Raw genomic sequence first — 21893 nt, forward strand, 5'->3', positions numbered from 1 at the left:
CCAGCTCGGGAGTGGGTGGGGCGGGGAGGGGGGGGGGACCAAACCGGGCAGCTCAACCACCAGGGGCGGTGCCTCCTGCTTCACAGAAAAAGGAGAAACACAGACTGTTACGATCTAACCATTTCATAATACCTAGTTGCATTGAAGCGCTCTTAAACTACTACTTGAAAGGGAACGACACTACCGAATAGCAGGTGAACAATGGCGAAAGCACATGCTCTACTGAGCCGGGAGACGTACAACAATCTATTGAAGAGGAGCAACACACCGACTCGGATGAGTGATTCTACATCTATTAAGAGTGAATGTGAAGACCGTACTATTGAAACTGCTTCGTCGTCAAAGAAACAGACCATGTCGAATGATGGTGATACATCTAACAAACATTATACGAACTTATCAGAACAGTCAATCAGCTATTCACTGCTATCTTTACAAACTGCTATACTACAAGGTGTTCCCAGTGCAAGACTAATCGGGAAATTAATGGGTTTGGTGGATTTTTATAAGGATCAGTTTGAAAAGGGCACATTACAGTGGAATGACAATGGTGAACTACTTGATAAAGATGGACACGCTCACGTGGTATCTAATATATCAATGGTGATACGCGATGCTGTGTTGGGCACTGATTCTACAAAGCAACCCGTGGGCTATGAACGTTTCATTAATACATTGAAAGAGTTAAATGTACCCCAGACACTCTTGGTATTGATACAGAAAGGTAGTGGTAAACAACGAAAACAAACACAGACAGCTGTAAACAAGAATGAACAGTTTTATTTAAAACTACATTCCCTGAAATATATTTATTATTTAAGCATATAGAACAGAAAATCCAATTACGTTTGGTGCATATATGACGCCGCACTCCGGATTGGTTTCACTACGCTGGCTTATCCAGGTCAAAAACAAAGCCAGTTTTTTTTTAAAGTGGGACACTTTTGACGGGCTCGTACCGATCTCGGTTTTCATTGGCTTATCACAAGTATAGAATTCCCAAACAAGAGATCACGTGCGATTTCGCAATTTTTGAAAAAATGTAACTGTCTTGATTGAGGGGTCGTCTCATATCTGCAAAACATATTTTATCCATAGAGGTATGGTACAACGCCTTTCCAGGGGTCGGTGAGTGGGGCATTTAATTTTGACAGTGGCTAGCTGTTGGCATACGCGTTACATGTAAGGGGGTGTTACTAATTGCCATTAACATTCAGTTTGTCTTCATGAGGTAAATAGTTATGCATTCTCTCTGGGTGTGAATGAGTGGGAGCCGGGTACAGTTGCGCCAAAACACAATACAGAAAACATTTGTCATCATCGTTTTGAATGTTAAGGATACTTTTGTTCTTTCGCTTTAACTCTACAGGTAATTTGATGTACGACACGCCTCTGAAAGGTTGAAATTGAACAACGGTCAGTTTCATGGTAATGACTTCATCAAGATTTGACTCTTCACCTTCATAATCGTCTAATCTAATCATAATAGTATTCAGTGCAGTAGAATATTGTTCTGCTAAGTCATCTGTCTCTGTAGCAACAATCATTTTGTTTTTGAAGTATGGTTCTACAAACGTCTTTTTACCTTATGTGGTTACTTTTGACATTTTAATTTGTACACAAATACCCCATTTTATCGATAATTTTTCTCTTAGTTCTGATTGGATATCACGAATAATGTCACGGCGACGTGCGGCTAGAAATCTCATCAAGTCCGACTTATCTTGCTCAGTACCGACATAGTCAAATTCTCTCACGTCACTACTCAGAGGTTGTCTATTGCAACCTCTGTTTGGAGAAAGTGGCTCGTCGGGAATCTGATCAGCTTCTGGTTGTGGGGAAGGGGCCTGTGCAGCTATGAGATTAATCTGGGGTGGGGGCGTTGTGTCAGGGTTACGACTAATGGTGGCCGATGGTTTCCGTCGCTTGTTATGGGGTTGAACACCGACAGTCTGGGAAGATGTAGTACTAACTGACGTCACTTCCCACCCACCCACCCACCCACCCACCCACCCCCCCCGATTGTGTGCGACATACTTTAAAATGTAGTTTTAACATATGCACATTGATAAAGTCTATCAGACATAATGAACACTGAAATGTTGTTTGTGTTTTATAATTTCGAGAGTTGTGTATTGCAAGATCTCTAAATGTTGAAAAAATGTCCTGATACTGATTACACGAATACGTTTGAGGTCTACTGATGCATGCTAAAACGTGATTTTCGAGCTTGGTTCGGTTTGAACACTGATACGAACAGTTTGAACATTTTAAAGTATGTTCATGAAACCGTTTAACATGTATGTGATAGTTATCTTTTCTGGTAAAATGTTCACCACACAGTTCACATATGAAAATGTGTGACGGATTGAAACAATTACTTTTATGTCTAAGAAGATCAGAATTTTTAGAAAAGTAGCTCTCACAAACATTACAGGAAAATATTCTACATGTCGTGTGAGAGGACATTTTTAAGGTTTAAAGTACTGTTTATTCCTGATTACATATATAAACTATTTATTCTCGATTACATATTTTAAACTACATTCTTGATTACATATTTAAACGATCTTTTCTGGATTACATATTAAATTATCTACTCTTGATTACATATTAAACTATCTACTCTTGATTACATTTGGTTTAAAACTTTGATCACATTTTACGTTAACATGTTGCACATGAACACTTTCAGTAACCTGCAAATAAATAATAATAATCTTTTAACTAAGCTGTTTTAGAAATGTTTAGTGAATAAACCATATTTTCAAGTTATAACAACTAAACTATTTTAATAAATTTCGGTAATGTTATCACAAAATATAATTCAATTTATTTCTGAAATTATATGTTAAACATCTAAATATTTAAAACTGATTAAATTCATGTTTATTTGTGTGGTTCGCTTTGAAATAGACTAAGTTCTTCCTTGTGAAAAAAAGGTTAGCTAAAACTTACCTTCTATATAATATAGATTCGGGAGTAAGGAAGATTTTGCAGCAGCAGTGTCAACCAAAAGTGTGTCTGTTTCTTGTAGACGCAGCGGTATTTAAAAGAAAAAAAAAAAGCATTTCCCGCGAATGCATTTCTTCATTAAAATGCATTTCTTCACTTTGACAACCAATTGCAAACTATTTAATTATAGCAATGATGTCAACATAACTATCAAAACCGTTTATAGAACTATTAAAACCGGTTGAGCAACTATTAAACGCATACAATCACTGTTTAATGGAGTGATGTGAGTGCACCCACCCTCATTGCTTTACAAAACTATCGACAACACCCAAATTAACTTAATAAGCATGCTTTCTCTCTCGCAACATTATTACTAATGTAACACTGAAAGTATGTTTTTTAAGATGTACATTTTTAACGAAAGTTGTACATACGCATTTATTTCATCCAATGTACATTTTTAAAACAGTATTACAACGTAAGATAAGTAACACTAATTTTCATCCATGCTATGCTGCGCTACACTCTATGTTAAGGTTGATACATATCCTGTAGTGTCTTGTTTCTGCTCTAGAATATATTATTTAATATTTTATTAAATAGTTTAAACGTTGCACTGACAACTATTCTTCGAATTTCACATATAACATTAACAATGTAGATTGTTTTTATTTTCAAATAATCGCTTGCAAAACAAATATGTTAAAACTGAATACTACAAATATATTTTAAAATAAAGTTATGTAGGTAGGGTCATGTAGTCTGCGTTTCTAGGTTAACACTTTCTAAAAAGTATTTCAATCCTTTAAAGTACAAACATAAATCGAACAGAAGTGTAGCAAATAGTCACACTCGGTGGACTAAACTGAATACGTTTATTATTATTAAGTATTAGTTTTACCCAAGACCATCATCACAGATGTCACCTGTTATTTCTGTAGTTAAATAGAAGCTTTTAAATTAAAGGCGACTCAAAGTCTGGTGTTTCAATGGTAACGTCTTAAACTAGTCTTGGAAGGTTGAAGAACCAAAATATGTTTTTCAATTCGCAATTAAGTATTTAACCCAAAAAAGTATTTTGAAAAGAAAGTGGAATTTCTAATTTCAAAGAAACATCTCCCATCATTTGAAATTAAAGATGTAGTTGCCACCTATGATTTTCTATAGTCAATAAAAACTTTATCATGATCCAGCACTTTTTAATGTTGGTTAATAGCTTGCTATTTCTAGTCAATATGAGGAAAAATACCAAGTCACTAAATCGTGGTAAACGGGTTACAGATGTTCTATAGGTTAATAGTAACCTACTAATCGTTTTATACCTTCTACGTTATTGTTATACAGTTCCATAAAAGTGGAAACGCAACAGTTTGTATCACTCTGCACAGAATCGAAGTAACATATTTAAAAAAATGAATCAGTGTAAAAAAAAAAGTTTTTTTTACAAGGACTATGCGATGGTCAAAATATGGGACGTAAATAGTGAAGTATATATTCACATAAACAAAATTACAAAGTCAGGCACAAAGCACCTGTCTTTTTCGGCACCTGCGTTCCGTGCTCTGATGGAACACAGAGAGGAAATTCTTGCAGCTATCAATCAGCTGGAGCGCGAGGTGCAGGAAGAGAGCGAAATGCTCTCATTAGCCGTTACCGATGAGAGATTGGAGCAGCAGCAGCAGCTACAACGTCAGCTCTACCAACACCCACCTATGGAGAGAGTTCCACTCCATTCCACACGGCGGTTTCAACCGTATGTTGGTGAGGGTTTTTTACAGTGTAACAAGAGTTAACTCCCTTATAGTCCAGTTAGCTTATGCAAATCATATAGAACTCTAGTAAATCAGGAGAGTTTTGGCGTTTTCTTTAACGACGTAGTCAACATATTTATTACAGTTATGTATTGTTACAAATTTACTTTGCAAATAAATGAGAAGAAACCAGTTCCCACACGGGTTTCTCTTAATATATTATATATATGATTAATTCTGTTGAACAAATATCTTGTTTTCAGTACAAATAAGTACCAACATAACATTAAATATGCAGCAATCACCCACTATTCAGGAAATTGTGCTAATGAAGGAAGAGCTACTTTAATGATGATAATAATAATAAATTAAACTGTTTTTATTATTTTCAAGGAACTGGGCTAGGAGTCCCACAATCACTCGAACAGGCACGTGGTGTGCACACAGTTGAAAGAGGTCGTGGAGCGAACCTGCTGGCGGCCATACAACACCAGCAGCAGCAACAGTCGCAGCAACATCCACAGCAAGATCCAGAGCAACATCCACCGCAACAAAACAGATACATAGACATTTCGCCACCACCAAGAGTAACATTTATTGAATGACTTTTAAACAATTAGAATGTAGTAGAAGTTCTTAGTAATAAATAATTAAGTATTATTATGTGTTATTGTGAATTTAGCTACAAATATTTAAATCTGAATATTTATTACAACTATCTTCTTAGACCAAATCAGAGAGTTTAACGTGGACATCTGTCCTGGACACAGGTGACGAGCTCAGCCGGCTCCTCTGTCCAGGAGACTATATTGCAAATTAAGAAATTGTCTCCCCTTGACCATCAAGGAAATCATTTCTTGTTTGATTATCTACTATTGTGCTTTCATATCGGATTACCTATTAAGTGTTTCATGTTGGATATACCTTCTCTCTCTCTCTCTCTCTCTCTCTCTCTCTCTCTCTCTCTCTCTCTCTCTCTCTCTCTCTCTCTCTCTCTCTCTCTCTGTATACCTACCTACTCATGCAAATAAAACAAACAAATTAAATAAGCATTACTTAGTCGTTTATTATTATGATTATGATTATTATTATTATTATTATTATTATTATTATTATAGCTCATTAGCTAGATGTATTTACCACACCAATATTTCTTCTATACTGGATTTATATAAATCTGAAACATATATCTTTGTATCTACACAACTTAATGTGTGTAATTTTTAAAATGTAGTTTTTAATAAATAAATAGATTATAAACTATTTGTTATTGTAATTGTTAATTTTAAATAACTATAACATTGCAAATTATGTAATTATTTCTGCTTGCTCATCAATCAATCAATTCTTGATTGTATGTTTTGATTCGATGACCTAATGTGTGGATTTACCTACTGTGGATTTACCTACTGTGGGGATGTACCTAATGTGGGGATTTACCTACTGTGGATTTACCTAATGTGTGGATTTACCTAATGTGGGGATTTACCTACTGTGGGGATCTACCTACTGTGGATTTACCTACTGTGGGGATTTACCTACTGTGCGGATTTGCCTAGCGTGTGTGTGGATTTATCTACTGTGTGGATTATCTACTGTGGATTTACCTACATAGTCTGGAAAGTATATATATAATATTCATATTAAACTACTATCTAATAAACTAATACCAGTTAGTGTTTAAAATATTACAAGCCAGTGTTCTGTGATAATAATAAATTGTTTTATTAAATAGCATATGTTTGAATTACAAATACTTGTGACTACATGGACTACATGATGGACTACACTATCTAAAGTAACGACATATGAAGTTGGTTACAAATAAGTCATTGTGTAATGTATCTTCACTAAACTGACTCATAATATCATTCATTATCAGTTCAGTTTTACATTTCTGTAATAGGAAATACAAACAGTAAAAAGCACATGTCTTGGATTTGATAAATTGTATGGATTTGGCGTTGTAAACGTATGATGTACAATGTTTCCTTAAAACATTTACAAATGTTATATTGTAATGTTCGGGTGGTTTCCCAAAACTATCGAACAACTCTGCTTTGTTTTTGTCAAAATAGAACGCCACCCAGTGTTTGACGGGAAGGTGAGATGGGTCCGTGTTTACAATACACCCCCAGGGTCTCCCCTGTTTCAAGCGTGGTAGTGTATCGCTCGAGTAAACACCGACACTACGTGAACATAGAACTGGCTCGCAGTCGATCGCACACTGAATCTGTTTGCCATTCATGATCTATTTGACAAACACGTTCCTGGTCTGATCAATTTCAATCAAGCTGGAGAATTCACCATACACTATGCAACTCACTATCTTTGTTAATGCAAATTTAAACTGTACTTCTAACCGTAAATTACCGTTTTTTTAATAAACTTAAATAACCAGAGTCCACAAAAACGGGTTCAAGGTTGAACACAAACAGACCATTCCCCAAAGAAAATTCAGATCTTTCAATATAATTTCCACAATCCAGGTTCCAGCTATTAACACCTTCGAATAAATTCACATACGCACTGACGTCATCTGCTTCGACGGGTCGACCGGGCCCACTAACCCCATCCAAATATAAGCCCACCGTAAACGACTTTGTTTCAAATCCACGTAGTCACTTTCACTATTTGCAATTTGAAATTCTACTGGTGACGAATCTGTAATTTGACTAACAGGTCTAACATCGACGTAGTAATGTTGAAACACACTCGTTTGGTATGGGGGCATAGTAAACAGATCCAAAGCACTGGGTAAACCTTCCACAAAGTATTTGTCTGTGAGGAGTGACATATCGTTTGTTGTTGACGTTTATACAGATATATCTTTTTCACTAACAGCTGATTTGTACTTCGATGCGGGAGCTCATTTTTTTCTGTACTGTCATGCGTCTGACTTTTTTGCTTCTGAGAATTCGATCACCAGATTTATGTTTTATAGCCCTAATACGTTCCTGTTCAGCTTCGGCCCTTTGTACCACATCTTGTGTTTGTGACGTCACTTCTATTTTAGGTTTGTGTATGTTGTTCACGTCACTGTTCACATGTCTCGGAATCATTGGAATCATATAAGAAAACCACTTGTCCTTGTAATTCCCAACTCCAGATCAAACCTGCTTATTTGACTGAACAACATTCTTTGTTTGTTTATCAAACTACTTTAACCATTTATTCACATCAGGAACGTAAAGTTTTCGATCCATGGTAATTTACTCCAAAAACGGATAATGTCGTAATAGTAGTGTCACACTCGTGCTCTCTTTGATAAATGAGACTGGAGTGGCGGATGCAGCCTTTGTATGCATTTCAACATAGGAACTCTCTTTCCCTACAACAGAAATGTTCCACATTGTATTAAACTCATACCGTGGACTGTCTCGTAAATCAACACGTCTCAGTAGAGGTACAAAACTATCGCCTACTAGACTGCTGTCACACAAATTACACAACACGTCTACTTGCAAATCGTTCATACTATGAATATCAGTTTCTCCAAAATTCAAATCCACAAGAGACACAATCCATAAACCTTCAAACGTTAACCTCTGTTTTAACTTTACTCGAAAATGATAGGGGTTGTTGTCAGGAAACACTGATTTAGAGTCAGTACTCTTCAATATGATGTACTTCTCCATGTCTCACGCAGTTTTCAGTTCTCCTTCGTCTACGTACGAATCGAAGCTAGGTGGCCACCCTAACCACCGAACCAAATAGTACACTTTTCCCTTTTCCTTCTTCTTTTTAACACTTTTTCGATTTTTCACAGAATGTCTTGATTTTTATTCACTTTCTGAAGTTCGGCTGTATAAAATATACCTTTCAGCACTTCGTCGTGAAAATCACAGTCTATAAACTGGAATACCGTGTCGTCTACTTCTAAAATGCATTTTGAACAACTCTTCTATTTACCTTAAGTCCTGCTCCTTAGTGAATTATTTACGCAAATAGCTGATTCTCGTTAAATCACACTTTAAAAACAAATTTTGCTAATGGTTTCTTTATTTTAAGTTTCTTAACCATGGGTTCGACGTACAGATGAATCCAAACTTTAAAGTTGTTCGCTTTATCAACATCAGCCGGTGCCCACAGTCTCAGGACGAGTGTACTGTATTGTTATAATTGTGTACTAGATCTGCTAAAACGTTTATGCATTTTTTGTGTATTGTTTTAAGTCGTAAAGCGCGCAATAAGCCCCCGCAGGTTCTGATAATTCTTTCCGCGAAATTACTTTTGATATCTTCATTCTGCGTGATAATCAGTTTAATGTTTTCTTTTGATAGAAACTGCTTGAATACACCTGCGAATGCCGTACCTGTGTCAACCCGAACTCTCTTGTGTACACGTTCGTCTTTTAAAATTGTTTTGAAGCCTTCTAACACCGTCTCCGGTTTCGTGTTTACTAGGGCTATGACCCACATGTATCTCGAAATAATGTCAATTGCTATAAGAAAGTACCTAACTCCATCGTTGACTTTTGAATGGCGGCTGACGTCCATTAAATCCATGTCAAACATCTCATCTTTTTTGTTAACCCGTACTCGGAGACGCTTGAATGAACTGCTCACTGGTTTGTGAAGCCTGTACGCATCTTCGTCGTTCAGCCACTGTGTTACCGCTTTCAACTTGTACGTTTGTAAACCACGTCTCTTCAGAGCGTCGTGAAACTTCTTCGGTCCGTAGAAAGCTCCAGCGTCTCTCGATTTTGTATAATATTGTTCAAGTCCGTTCTTGTCACGTTCATTCTTTTCAGTGTTAGGTTTCACTCTGGATAACATGACTGAACTGAACTAATGTATTCTGTGCCGTTGATTTATACGCGCAGACGATCTTCCAAACGTAGTATTTTAAGTACACTCATGTCACCTTAGTCTGCGCGGCACAAAACTCTGCGCACGTTAATGACGTTACATTACGTCTTGAAACAAGTGTCGGGGTATGCTTGTAAACAAACAAACAACGTTAATTTAATTCACAAAACCGTTGTTAAAACAGCACATCTTGATTGTGAATATATGTATAAAACTGGTCGATAACACTTTTATTGAAAACAATTCTGAATTAATGCACTAAAAGTATACTTTTGCCAGCCTCGATCAACGTGTTTTTCTATCACCTGTCAACACGTGTCTGTCAACGTTGTAATGATCAACCTTGCATATCAACTTACATAAATTTGCATAGAAGCTTTAATACATACCTTATTGTAATTTATGAATCCATAAATGAAATGAATGTCTTATTTTATCTGTTGACGTAAACATCTAAGCATACTTTGAATTTCCCTCCGAGTGACACAATGCAAAATGGCTGCACACAGACTGTGAAGATTGCACTTACAGCATGGCCTATTTTAGCTATGGCATGTTTCAACATTATTATTGATTGTCCTATATGTCTAACGAACACCATTTGTGTTCATATACACAGTTAATAACAGACAATTTTTGTTAAATATTGATAAAATATTTTTACATTGGCTTTTTTTATATTGTCATTTTGTGTTGTCCAAACGAAGGAGCATGGAACACCATTTATATTTATCTCATTTGCACAATCTAAATGTTTCTGAAACAGACTATAACAGGACGTGTTTGTTATTTAGAACTTATAAAAGTCGGAGCCATTGTTGTTGCTGTTTTATGTAAACTTTAGCGACAGAAGTGGTTGTTTTAATGTTTGCTGCGCAGACTTATGTGCCGTCATGCAGGCCAGTAAATGCAGGGGGGTCCCACTAAAAATGCGCTCATAACTTTAGTTGTAATACGTTTATTGTTCTGTACTGTGGCGGTGAAACAGATATTTTTAAAGAAATATTTTAACTTTAAAATATAACACAAATGCTTAGGTGCGCAGACTTAGGTGCCACCAGTGTACTTGTTATTTTAAAATGTTCATACACTCTACAGTTTTAACGTTCATATCCAAATAGTCTTTGCATTGATACTGACACAAAACAAATCCTGGAGTGTTTAATAAAACTGGATCTACATAAACAAGACGTAACCACATGTTCAGTTCAACCCATGCAGTTGTGTAATAGCGTTTGAGCATAACCTCGTGGCACAGTGTTTTACAGGTGTGCGTTTTCTCCTCGTCGAATATGCATCCCATACACATTTCTTTACAGAATCGCTGAACCAGTTTACACACTTCAAAGGCGTAACTCAGAGTTAACAAATGTTCCAAGCATTTTGTATTATCAACTGTATCTAATTCATCCACGAGCACACGAGTATTTTCTTGATTATTATTAGCTTGGTACTGGTAGTCAAATCGCAGAAGGATCGTTAGGCATACATCTCACATTCAGTACGACTCTTAAACCAACAAGTTGATTTTTTTCACTATTGATTCATTAAAACTGCATTCTGGTCGTAAAACATATTTCCAGCTGAAGTAAACAGCCTGTTTCTTGTCGATATAGTTCATCTTTGAATGCAATCGTTACAAATAATAAATAATTACACTTCTCTTTATGTTATAACATATGAAGAGTTCAGGCGCAAAACGCGATATAAACCATTTTCTTTCTAGTTTTTAGTCAAAACCATTATGGTATGTCAGTAAGAGCTAATCGTAGGCCCGCTGATTTGCTGCAAAACGTGATTAATCCTTATGAAATTGTATTTGGTAAATCCCGTTTTTCTTTATCAAAACGCGATATACGCCAATTAATTAAATTGTTTTTACTCAAAATGAAAAATGGATATATCGCGTTTTGCGCCTGAACTCTTCATATATTCAAATGCATTGTTTAAAAGACTGGTTGTGATTGTTTAATAATAACAAATACACGGGTTTCAACTGGTTTTCTATTCAAAAGATATTATTTCATCATTGTACTGGAGGCGTTTCCATTGTATTCCCGTTGTTGTCCCCGCTACGTATAAAATATACTACTAGTATTCCACAGACAGGAGAGTACATACCATGGCTGAAACGAACGACGGGTATCGATCCATGACCGACCGCGCATCAGGCGAGTGCTTTACTACTGGGCTACGTCTACTACGTCTACTACGTCTAGGTTATATGGAGACATTTGAACTTGGACATTCTACATACCGAGCTACGCATTGTCTGGTATTAAAATACTATCACTGAATTCCAATAGGGTTGTTCGCCCCATCCCCCAGCCCCGCTATGAACCTGACCTCTGATCAGGTTACTGTGTTATGTTGTAATGCAATACGCTGTGCTTGCTACTACATGCGCTTATTATATATAGTAACTGATAAACACGTTTACTCAATCAACAAGAAGATCGGTAAACCAGAAAGTTCTGCCTTCCAAGACAACTAAACACGTCACATACAAGGACGCATTTTACAAACGGGTCAGACATTTTGTTGTGGGAGACACGAAGGTAGTTATAACTTTTATTTGACAATATCACATTGTCAGTTGTCCAGTCTGTTATTTCTTTTGTTTTGCTATGTCTATGTTAACTGTTAACTCGCTGATTACATATGTTAACACTTTATGTGACAGAACAGCACTGTGTACAAAACACAAATATATACTCGAATATTACACCTGGCGATTATTGATTGTGGACATTTGTGGTAGAAACTAGGGCGTGTTTCAATCAGGACAGGGAAAACGTGCTTAGCTGTGCGTGTGGGGGTAATGAAGGTATACATGCCGGTATGAACGATATGTGAAGTGGGGTGGGGCACGTCCATTTTCGTTGTCAAGTGGGCGGACATGTACCCCCTCCTCCCTACCCCCGCCCCGTCTGTTGTTACGCGTGTGGTATGTACACTACATACAATATGATAACGAACACGGGTATTATGTGGGTGAGATTGATATTGTACTTATGTATTCGCTCTATACTTCCAGGGCGGAATAAAATGTGGGGCACACTTGTGGGGAGGGCAGAAATCCCGGATAAACACTTGGTGCCGAATTTACGAAGACTGACTTTCTTAAACACATATCAACTACCTATCCACAGCAACCCCACCCCCACCCCCACTGCATGCGAGCGTGTACACATTATATAATAATAATAATAATAATAATAATAATAATATTAACAGATTTAAAGTCGCAGACTCTATTTTTAATCAGTTATACTGGACACTGTGTTTAGTTCATCTACAAAGCGGTCACATATCTGGATACATTTACATATTGCAATAGACTGCAGCAAAGTGTCTGTGATGCTAAAACGGGGAAAAGCATGTCTCCATAACTTACATCAACTACCTTGCGACAGCAGCCCCCCCCCCCCCCCCACACACACACACACACCCCCTACTCTTAAAAACATGTCTCCATAACTTACTTCTCAGAGCTGTGTGCGTTTTTACAAATATGGAAAGTGAATTTCGTAGTATTAGAAACACCAGGGTAACCAGAAACACTACGGATGAATGGAAATGGATAATCTAAACAATCAAATATAAGCAATGTATAATTTTACCAATCAAAAAACGGCTCCAATAGAATAAAATAGGTAGTACTAAACCAAATAACTTCCGGCTGGGTCAAAGTTCGAGGTGCACGCAACGTTTGATAGAGAAGTGAACACCATAATTCCTGTGATTGGTTACAAATGTGAGGGTGTTGTCTGTAAAAAAAACCCATTAGTTTCATATGGGCTAAAAATGTATGCAATTTTATTTCTTCTAGTACCACTGTGTTAAGTAGTCTTGTGCTTGGAACATGTAAAAAAAAGTACTCAAATTTTGTGCGGAGCTAGGGTAGTCATAGACGCTACCCGTTATCTCAGATATGAGCAGCTTGACACCCACTTTTGTCTGATTCGCTTTGAGGGTGAGGGGTGGTAGTATTTATATCCGTGGCGGTTATATCGATTGATACGTTGCAGGTAGGAGTTTTAGCCACATATGTTACTATTGTCGTCTATGAGATTTGATTTGGTAGTATACACCCTTTAAAACTAGTCTGTTGCTAACCATTTTGTGATAAACTTATTGCCATGCATATAATAGAGGGTTCGGATTTAATTTATGTGTGTACTACATACCTTTAAATGTACAAACTAAAGTCGTATGTTGTGTGTTGTTATCCGAGGTACATTTAAGGAGGTGGGTTGATACTGTGTTGATGTATATCTGTACTTTTATTTGTATACATTTATGTTTAAGTCATGACTGTTATTTAATGTACTGTTATGTAAGGTGCATAGGGGGTGGGAGGGGGCGGGACTGCTTACGTGTGCCTGTCCCGCGAAATTAGTGGTGATCAGTGGCGTACTCGATAACATTGTTTGCTTGGATGCCATGTGCCCCCATCCAATACAAAATCCTGCCTACGCCACTGAATATGATGTCATATATTACCAACTACGTCATGTTAAACGAGTGCGCGTGCTATCCCATGTGGGATAGAATTTCTTGCACAGCTTTCTTTCATTGGATAGGGTCAGCAGTGGCGTAGCCGGGAAGGACGGGGGGGGGGGGGGAGGTGCGGTTAGGCAGGTCATACCCCCCAATACCGAGAAATTAGGGGTGATCAGTGGCGTACTCGATAACACTGTTTGCTTGGATGTCAGGTGCCCTCACCCAATACAAAATCCTGCCTACGCCACTGAATATGATGTCATATATTACCAACTACGTCATGTTAAACGAGTGCGCGTGCTATCCCATGTGGGATTGAAATTTATTGCACAGCTTTCTTTCATCGGATGACTTTCTTTCATATCTCTGTCCTATATAGCCGAGGATGAGAGAAACATTAGTACAGCATTACGCGTACATGCTCACAATGTATAATTGTATTATATTTTACCTCATGCACAATTATATGGTAACTCTTTGTAACAACTCAGGAAACAAACCTGTCTTTTTCGGATTCACCTTTAATTATATCGGGTGGCCCCCTAAATACGATAACCCTTTTAAACATAAAGCTATTTTAAAAGTATGGGGACTGTAATTTTTATATTTTAAACCAATTACTATGTGGCTATCAGGCCCGTAAGCAGGGATTTTTAATGGTGGTGGGTAGGGGTTACGAATTCCTCGTGATGGGACCAACAAGGGCTTATATAAAAATAATAATAATAATAATAATAATAATAATAATAATAATAATAATAATAAGAATAATAAATATATAGAAAATGTGTTGACCTTTGGTAACTGAGGGGTGTGTGGGGTGGGGGTGGTGCATACATACCCGTCGCACCCCCGCACTGTGTACAGGCTTGAATATTTGACGCCGTTAGTTAAACATGGGACGGCAAAAGTTAATAAGTGAAATGTTATAGACTGTTTTAATTGACAATTGTTTTACATCATCAATCGGGTTTAACTGCTTTAACTGCTCACCTTATGCAAAGGTGAGCAGTTTCGCCATGTTGTTTTCTCTGTTCGTTAATGATATAGAAAGTGTGATGATAGCTGAAAACTGTCAAAGTTATCAAATTTAAATGCTGAATATTTTTCTTCTATTATATGCTGACGATACAGTTTTGTTTTCTGATAATTCAGACGATCTACAACACATGTTAAATGTCTTAAATAATTACACCCAAAAAAAAAGAAAAGAAAGAAAAAGAAGAAATAAAGAATCTCACTGTGAATGTTGATAAAACAAAAAATATGGTTTATAGAACAAGAATGCAATTAAACCCGAACGTACAGTGGCATTATAATGGTTCAACTGTAGAACCTGTCGACACATTTTGTTATCTTGCACTTCAGTTCTCCTACAATAGTAAACTTACAGACTCTAAAAAGTCACTTGCCAATCAGTCCAGGAAAGCAGCCTTCGCGTTAACTAGGAAACTGAATGACTAATTAGGGTATCCACGAGTACTTGTGCACGGGTCAGGTCTAGCAAGACTTGAGTCCGTTCACAGGACGCGAGTACCCGTACAAGGTGTAATACAATGATCAATGTAGGACAATAATTTCAGCAATAGATATTCAACGATATAAGTTTCATAATAATTATATGATCATGAGCTAGTTTTTCTTTTTAAACTGGCCATCAGTGGCGTAATCGATATCATTGTTTGCTTGGAAGCCATGTGACCCCCCCCCCCCCCCCCCCCCCCCCCCCCCCCCCCACCCCCCCCCACCCCCCCCCCCCCCCCCCCCCCCCCCCCCCCCCCCCCCCCCCCCCCCTACAAAATCGTGCCTACGCCACTGCACACGATAATGATAAACAGATTTTGTCAAGTAAAGAAAGGAAATAGAGGAATCACTCAACACTCAGGGCCGTTAAAGTTACAATTAGAGATTTTTGGTTTAACGACATCACTAGAGCATATTGATTTATTAATTATTGGCCATTCGATATTGCATGTCAAACATTTTATAATTTTGACATATAGTCTTAGAGAGGAAACCCGCTACATTTGTTTTCGTTAGTAGCAAGGGATATTTTATATGCAGTATTCCACAGACAGGATAGTACATACCACGGCCTTTGATATACCAGTCGTGCTGCACTGGCTGGAACGAGTAGTAGCGCAATGGGCCCACCGACGGGGATCGATCCATGACCGACCGCGCATCAGGCGAGTGCTTTACTACTGGGCTACGTCTACTACGTCTAGGTTTTATGGAGACATTTTAACTTGGACATTCTACATACCGAGGTACGATTGTCTGGTATTAAAATACTATCACTGCATTTCAATAGGGTTGTCCGCCCCACACCACCCCCACCCCCAGCCCCGCTATGAACCTGACGTCTGATCAGGTAACTGTGTTATGTTGTAATGCAATAACCTGTGCTGCTACTACATGCGCTTACTATAGTACCTGATAAGCTACACGTTTACTCAATACACTGTGACAGAGAAGCATGGTTACGTATAGTAACTGATAAACACGTTTACTCGGTCAACAAGAACGTTAAACAGAAAGTCCTGCCTTCCAAGAAAACTAAACACGTCACATACAAAGAAATATTTTACAAACGGGTCAGACATTTTGTTGTGGGAGACACGAAGGTAGTTATAACTTTTATTTGACAATATCACATTATCAGTTGTCCAGTCTGTTATTTCTTTTGTTTTGCTATGTCTATGTTAACTGTTAACTCGCTGATTACACATATTAACACTTTATATGACAGAACAGCACTGTGTACACAACACAAATATATACTCGAATATTACACCTGGCGATTATTGATTGTGGGCATTTGTGGTAGAAACTAGGGCGTGTTTCAATCAGGGCAGGGAAAACGTGCTTCAGCTGTGCGTGTCGGGGTAATGAAGGTACACATGCCGGTATGAACGATATGTGAAGTGAGGTGGGGCACGTACATCTTCGTTGTCAAGTGGGCGGACATGTACCCCCTCCTCCCTACCCCCGCCCCGTCTGTTGTTACGCGTGTGGTATGTACACTACATACAATATGACAACGAACACGGGTATTATGTGGGTCGCGACGTGAGATTGTGTACATATTTATTCGCTCTATACTTCCAGTGCGGAATAACATGTTGGGCACACTTGTGGGGAAAGAAAGACATGTTTTATTTAACGACGCACTCAACACATTTTATTTACGGTTATATGGCGTCAGACATATGGTTAAGGACCACACAGATTTTGAGAAGAAACCCGCTGTCGCCACTACATGGGCTACTCTTCCGATTAGCAGCAAGGGATATTTTATTTGCGCTTCTCACAGGCAGTATAGCACAAACCATGGCCTTTGTTGAACCAGTTATGGATGACTGGTCGGTGCAAGTGGTTTACACCTACCCACTGAGCCTTGCGGAGCACTCACTCAGGGTTTGGAGTTGGTATCTGGATTAAAAATCCCATGCCTCGACTGGGATCCGAACGCAGTACCTACCAGCTTGTAGACCGATGGCCTGCCACGACGCCACCGAGGCCAGTTAACACTTGTGGGGAAGGCAGCAATCCCAGATAAACATTTGGTGCCGAATTTATGAAGACTGACTTTCTTAAACACTAACATCAACTACCTACCCGCAGCAGCCCCACCCCCACCCCCACCCCCACCGCATCCGAGCCTGCAAACATTATATAATAATAATAATAATAATAATAATAATAACAATAATAATAATAATAATATTAACAGATTTAAAGTCGCAGACTCTATTTTTAATCAGTTATACTGGACACTGAGTTTAGTTCATCTACAAACCGGTCACATATCTGGATATCTGGATACATTTACATATTGCAATAGACTGCAGCAAAGAGTCTGTGATATTGAAACGGGGAAATACCCTACCCTTAAAAGCTTGTCTCCATAACTTACATCAACTACCTACCGACAGCACCCCCCCACCACACACACACACCCCTACCCTTAAAAGCTTATCTCCATAACTTACGTCAACTACCTACCGACAGCACCCCCCCCCCCCCCCGAACACACACCCCTACCCTTAAAAAACATGTTTCCATAACATACTTCTCAGAGCTGTGTGCGTTTTTACAAATATGTAAAGTGAATTTCGTGGTATTAGAAACACCAGGACAACTAGAAACACTACGGATGGATGGAAATGGATAATCTAAACAATCAAATATAAGCAATATATAACTTCACCAATAACAAACCCGGCTCCAATGGAATAAAATACACCAGTGTTATAGGTAGTACTAAACCAAAGTCAAAGTTCGAGGTGCACCCAAATTTTGATAGAGAAGAGGGCATCCAAAATGACGCCTTTCGAGTTTGACGTCATTTCCTTTCAAAAACATACCGTGCCACATATTTTTGTGTTATTTGAATATCTAGTAATGGCGGCCTGGAATTGTACACTTTGCAAAAACACGTTGTATTAAAGGGACATTTCCGAGTTTGCTGCATTGTAAGATGTTTCCGACTAATAAAACATTTCTACGATTACATTTACACATTAAATATATTGTCTTGTTTAAAATATCAGTGTGTATATATTCAATGTTTTTCAGGTCGTCTTAATATATGTAAGAAGCCCAAACTGGATTTTGTCTTGAAATAATTTCGTACATACGAAAAATATCTGTTTTATGAAATAAAATGAAATTTAACATAATACAAATATTAGAACGATCAGAAACACGTATAATATACAGCCACTAATATTGTATGCAGAAAAATATATTTAATATCCAATTACAGTCGTCAACAAGTTTCTGTTAGTCGATAACATCTTAAAAATTACAGCAAACTCAGGAATGTCCCTTTAAGCTTGAGAGCACATGATAAAGAGATTATTACACTCGTGTGTTTCGATATCGTAATTATCACACATTATTTGTATTCCTAATATATGATATTGACGATATCGAAAAACACTCTGGCAAGACATCTCTGTCTCTCTCTCTCTCTCTCTCTCTCTCTCTCTCTCTCTCTCTCCTCTCTCTCTCTCTCTCTCTCTCTCTCTCTCTCTCTCTCTCTCTTCTCTCTCTCTCTCTCTCTCTCTCTCTCTCAATCTCTTTGTGTTTGTCTGTGTGTGTGTGTGTATGTGTGTGTGTGTGTGTATATATATGTGTGTGTGTATGTTTGTGTGTGTGTATCTGTCTGTCTGTGTGTATATGTGTGTGTGTGTGTGTGTGGCTCTGTGTGTGTGGCGTGTGTGTGTGTGCGTGTCTCTCTCTCTCTCTCTCTCTCTCTCTCTCTCTCTCTCTCTCGCTCTCTCTCTCCTCTCGCTCTCTGTCTCTCTGTCTCTGTCTCTCTCTCAATCTCTCTCTCCTCTCTCTCTCTCTCTCATCTCTCTCTCTCCTCTCTCTCTCCTCTCTCTGTCTCTGTGTGTGTGTGTGTGTGTGTGTGTGTGGTTTTTTTGTTGTTGTATATATGTGTGGGTGTGTGTGTGTGTGTGTGTATATATATATATATATATAATATATGTGTGTGTGTGTGTGTGTCTTGTGCGTCTGTCTGTCTGTATGTCTGTGTGTATATGAGTGTGTGTATATGTGTTTGTGTGTGTCTGTGCGCGCGCGTGTGTACGTGCGTGTGTATGATATACTGTCTTCTCCAGCTAGACAAATATTGCGTTTTACATATGGGTAACAAATCAGACTCGTGTTAATATATTTTTTGAAATTACATTCGATACATTACCGTGCAAAAGAAGAATACATTGATTTGTTTTCAAATAGGATTTTTGCCAGAAAGAAAAAGGCTGATTCGCATAACGCTGATTCGCATAACGTCGTTAAACTTAGTAAAACTCGTATCTGCATTTTTTATGTTTTACAGTAGACGAAAACAACAGTTTTGGTACAGGATGAATCAGTGTAACAAATGGTTCTTAAGATCTATAACATGACGAATAAAGTCATTTTAAACTGATGAATAGTATATATCAATAACTGAATTTGAATTACAGGAATGTCATTTACGAGTATTTCACTGTGAAAATCTGAATTAAACTTTTCATACGAGTTTTTCATATTAATAATTTCTTAATTTAGTATGACCAGTAGACCTACATTATTGGTCAAATTACCCTGATACTTAATCCTAGCGATGCAAGGTGTATCATATTATAAACACTCCCAGTCTAAATTGTGTCCTGAGCCCTGTTCCACGACACAATCTTAGTGCGAAAATCACCTTAGGTGATGTCACGGGGATTCTATAATTCCCGTAACTGAATAAAACACGATTATCAAAATATCTCTCCTAACTGTATATCTATTAGATCTCTCTGTAACAGGCGGTTAAACCCTAGTATGGCTCGTCTCTAGGTATGATCAGAGATACGATCTTATATAAAGTATATATTATTATAGCACGTTAGTTCTCTAGAAACACAACAAAAACACAATACACTTTGGAATCTGTATTAATCTACGCTGACAAATGTACAGCCGTAGTAGTTAATTAATAACAGCAATAATAACAACCCAGAACTGATCACTTAATTAGTTAATCTCTAGCGTGTCTAGTTACACAATATGCGAATCACTTCACCGTTACACAACACCCACACTTGTGATAATTGAGAAACGCTTCCAGGAGAAGTTAATTAATAAAGGAATTACAACACCATTCCTAACTGGTTATTTTTTTAATTACCCCTTACTACTCGTTCAGTAACGTGTGATAATTGAGAAACGCTTCTTGGAAACTTAATTAATATAAGGAATTACAGCTCTATTCCTAACGGGTTAATTTTTAATTAACCCTAACTACTCATTCAATAAACTTGTAACACAGAATTAATACTGGTACCTATCACAATAAAGACAATAACCTACAGTTTACCTAGGTCTTCTAGGATGACTGGCTAGCTTTATATTACCAAATACTCGTATAATGTTAGAACACAAAAAGTCTACGATTTACTTCGTCAGATGACCGAAGACACTGTCTAAAGAATATTGGTATAATACAGTATTAAAATATTTGAAATCACATCAATCACATCAAGGTTATACACAGAGCAGAAATGATATTTACCAAATCCAAACGGACTAACGTTCCCGGGAAGCTTCCGTTTCGTTCTCCTCGATATCTCTAAAAACTAGCTATTTATTATAAAAATCAGAATTCGCCTGGGGGTACAAGGTGGTACCTCCCCCTATCATCTGATATTTCCACCGCGACAAGCGGTATTATTTCTCTCTGATCGTCAGACTTACTGACGCCATCGTCGCCAAATCACGGTTGTAAAAACCGCACTTGCAGAGGTATTACGTAACTACTCGCCACATGGCTCCGCACCTGGGCTAAGAGTGTACGGACGCGCGGAGATATTACGTAACAAGTTGCCCATCTGGGCTTAAGTGCAATTAAACTGCACACGGCCCTCTAACACAATTAAAATCGCCACAGGCGAAACAAATTTAAGAGCATGTTCCGTCACAGGTGAATAGCTATATTATGTACTTAAGGTGATCTTAACGCTACAATCCTTCCATGGAACGAGGCCCTGAATCAGTTAGTGTACTTGTCATTTGTACTTGTACTAATTTTCAACAGTTAAGCCGCGCACATGGCCAGGTGTCCTTTGCTGGACCAGGCATGTCTAATTAAAATTAATATAAAAAAACCATGTCTTGTCCAATCAGTCAAGGGACCAACAACATAAAGGTTGTTTAGTTTAACTGACTGTTAATCTGCTGTTGGAAAAAAACCCATGAAAGTGACCTGCAGGTACGTATGCAGGATATTGTGCAGGGGCGGAGGCCTAGACTGGTAAGCGATGTTTAGAGAACAGTTCTCCGGACAATATTTTTTTTCTAAACCACTTAAAGGGACATTCCT

The 21893-nt window shown here is 37.9% G+C and overlaps 1 protein-coding gene across 1 annotated transcript; it reads left to right on the forward strand.

Moving 5' to 3' along the window:
* Positions 1–201: 201 nt before the first annotated feature.
* LOC121392586 lies at positions 202–5525 on the forward strand. The gene is made up of 3 exons (XM_041523735.1): positions 202–367; positions 4480–4719; positions 5103–5525. The coding sequence occupies exons 1-3, from the start codon at positions 202–204 to the stop codon at positions 5312–5314; spliced, it is 618 nt and encodes a 205-aa protein (XP_041379669.1). The 3' UTR covers positions 5315–5525.
* Positions 5526–21893: the final 16368 nt, after the last annotated feature.

The sequence above is a fragment of the Gigantopelta aegis genome, unplaced genomic scaffold (assembly GCF_016097555.1).
Source record: "Gigantopelta aegis isolate Gae_Host unplaced genomic scaffold, Gae_host_genome ctg4120_pilon_pilon, whole genome shotgun sequence".
Classification (NCBI taxonomy): domain Eukaryota; kingdom Metazoa; phylum Mollusca; class Gastropoda; order Neomphalida; family Peltospiridae; genus Gigantopelta; species Gigantopelta aegis.

Coding starts and splice junctions, on each gene's coding strand:
- LOC121392586 (XM_041523735.1), top strand. CDS start 202: ATGGCGAAAGCACATGCTCTACTGAGCCGGGAGACGTACAACAATCTA. Junction 368..4,479: donor ACAGACCATGTCGAATGATG/GTGATACATCTA, acceptor TTACAAAGTCAG/GCACAAAGCACCTGTCTTTT. Junction 4,720..5,102: donor GCGGTTTCAACCGTATGTTG/GTGAGGGTTTTT, acceptor ATTATTTTCAAG/GAACTGGGCTAGGAGTCCCA.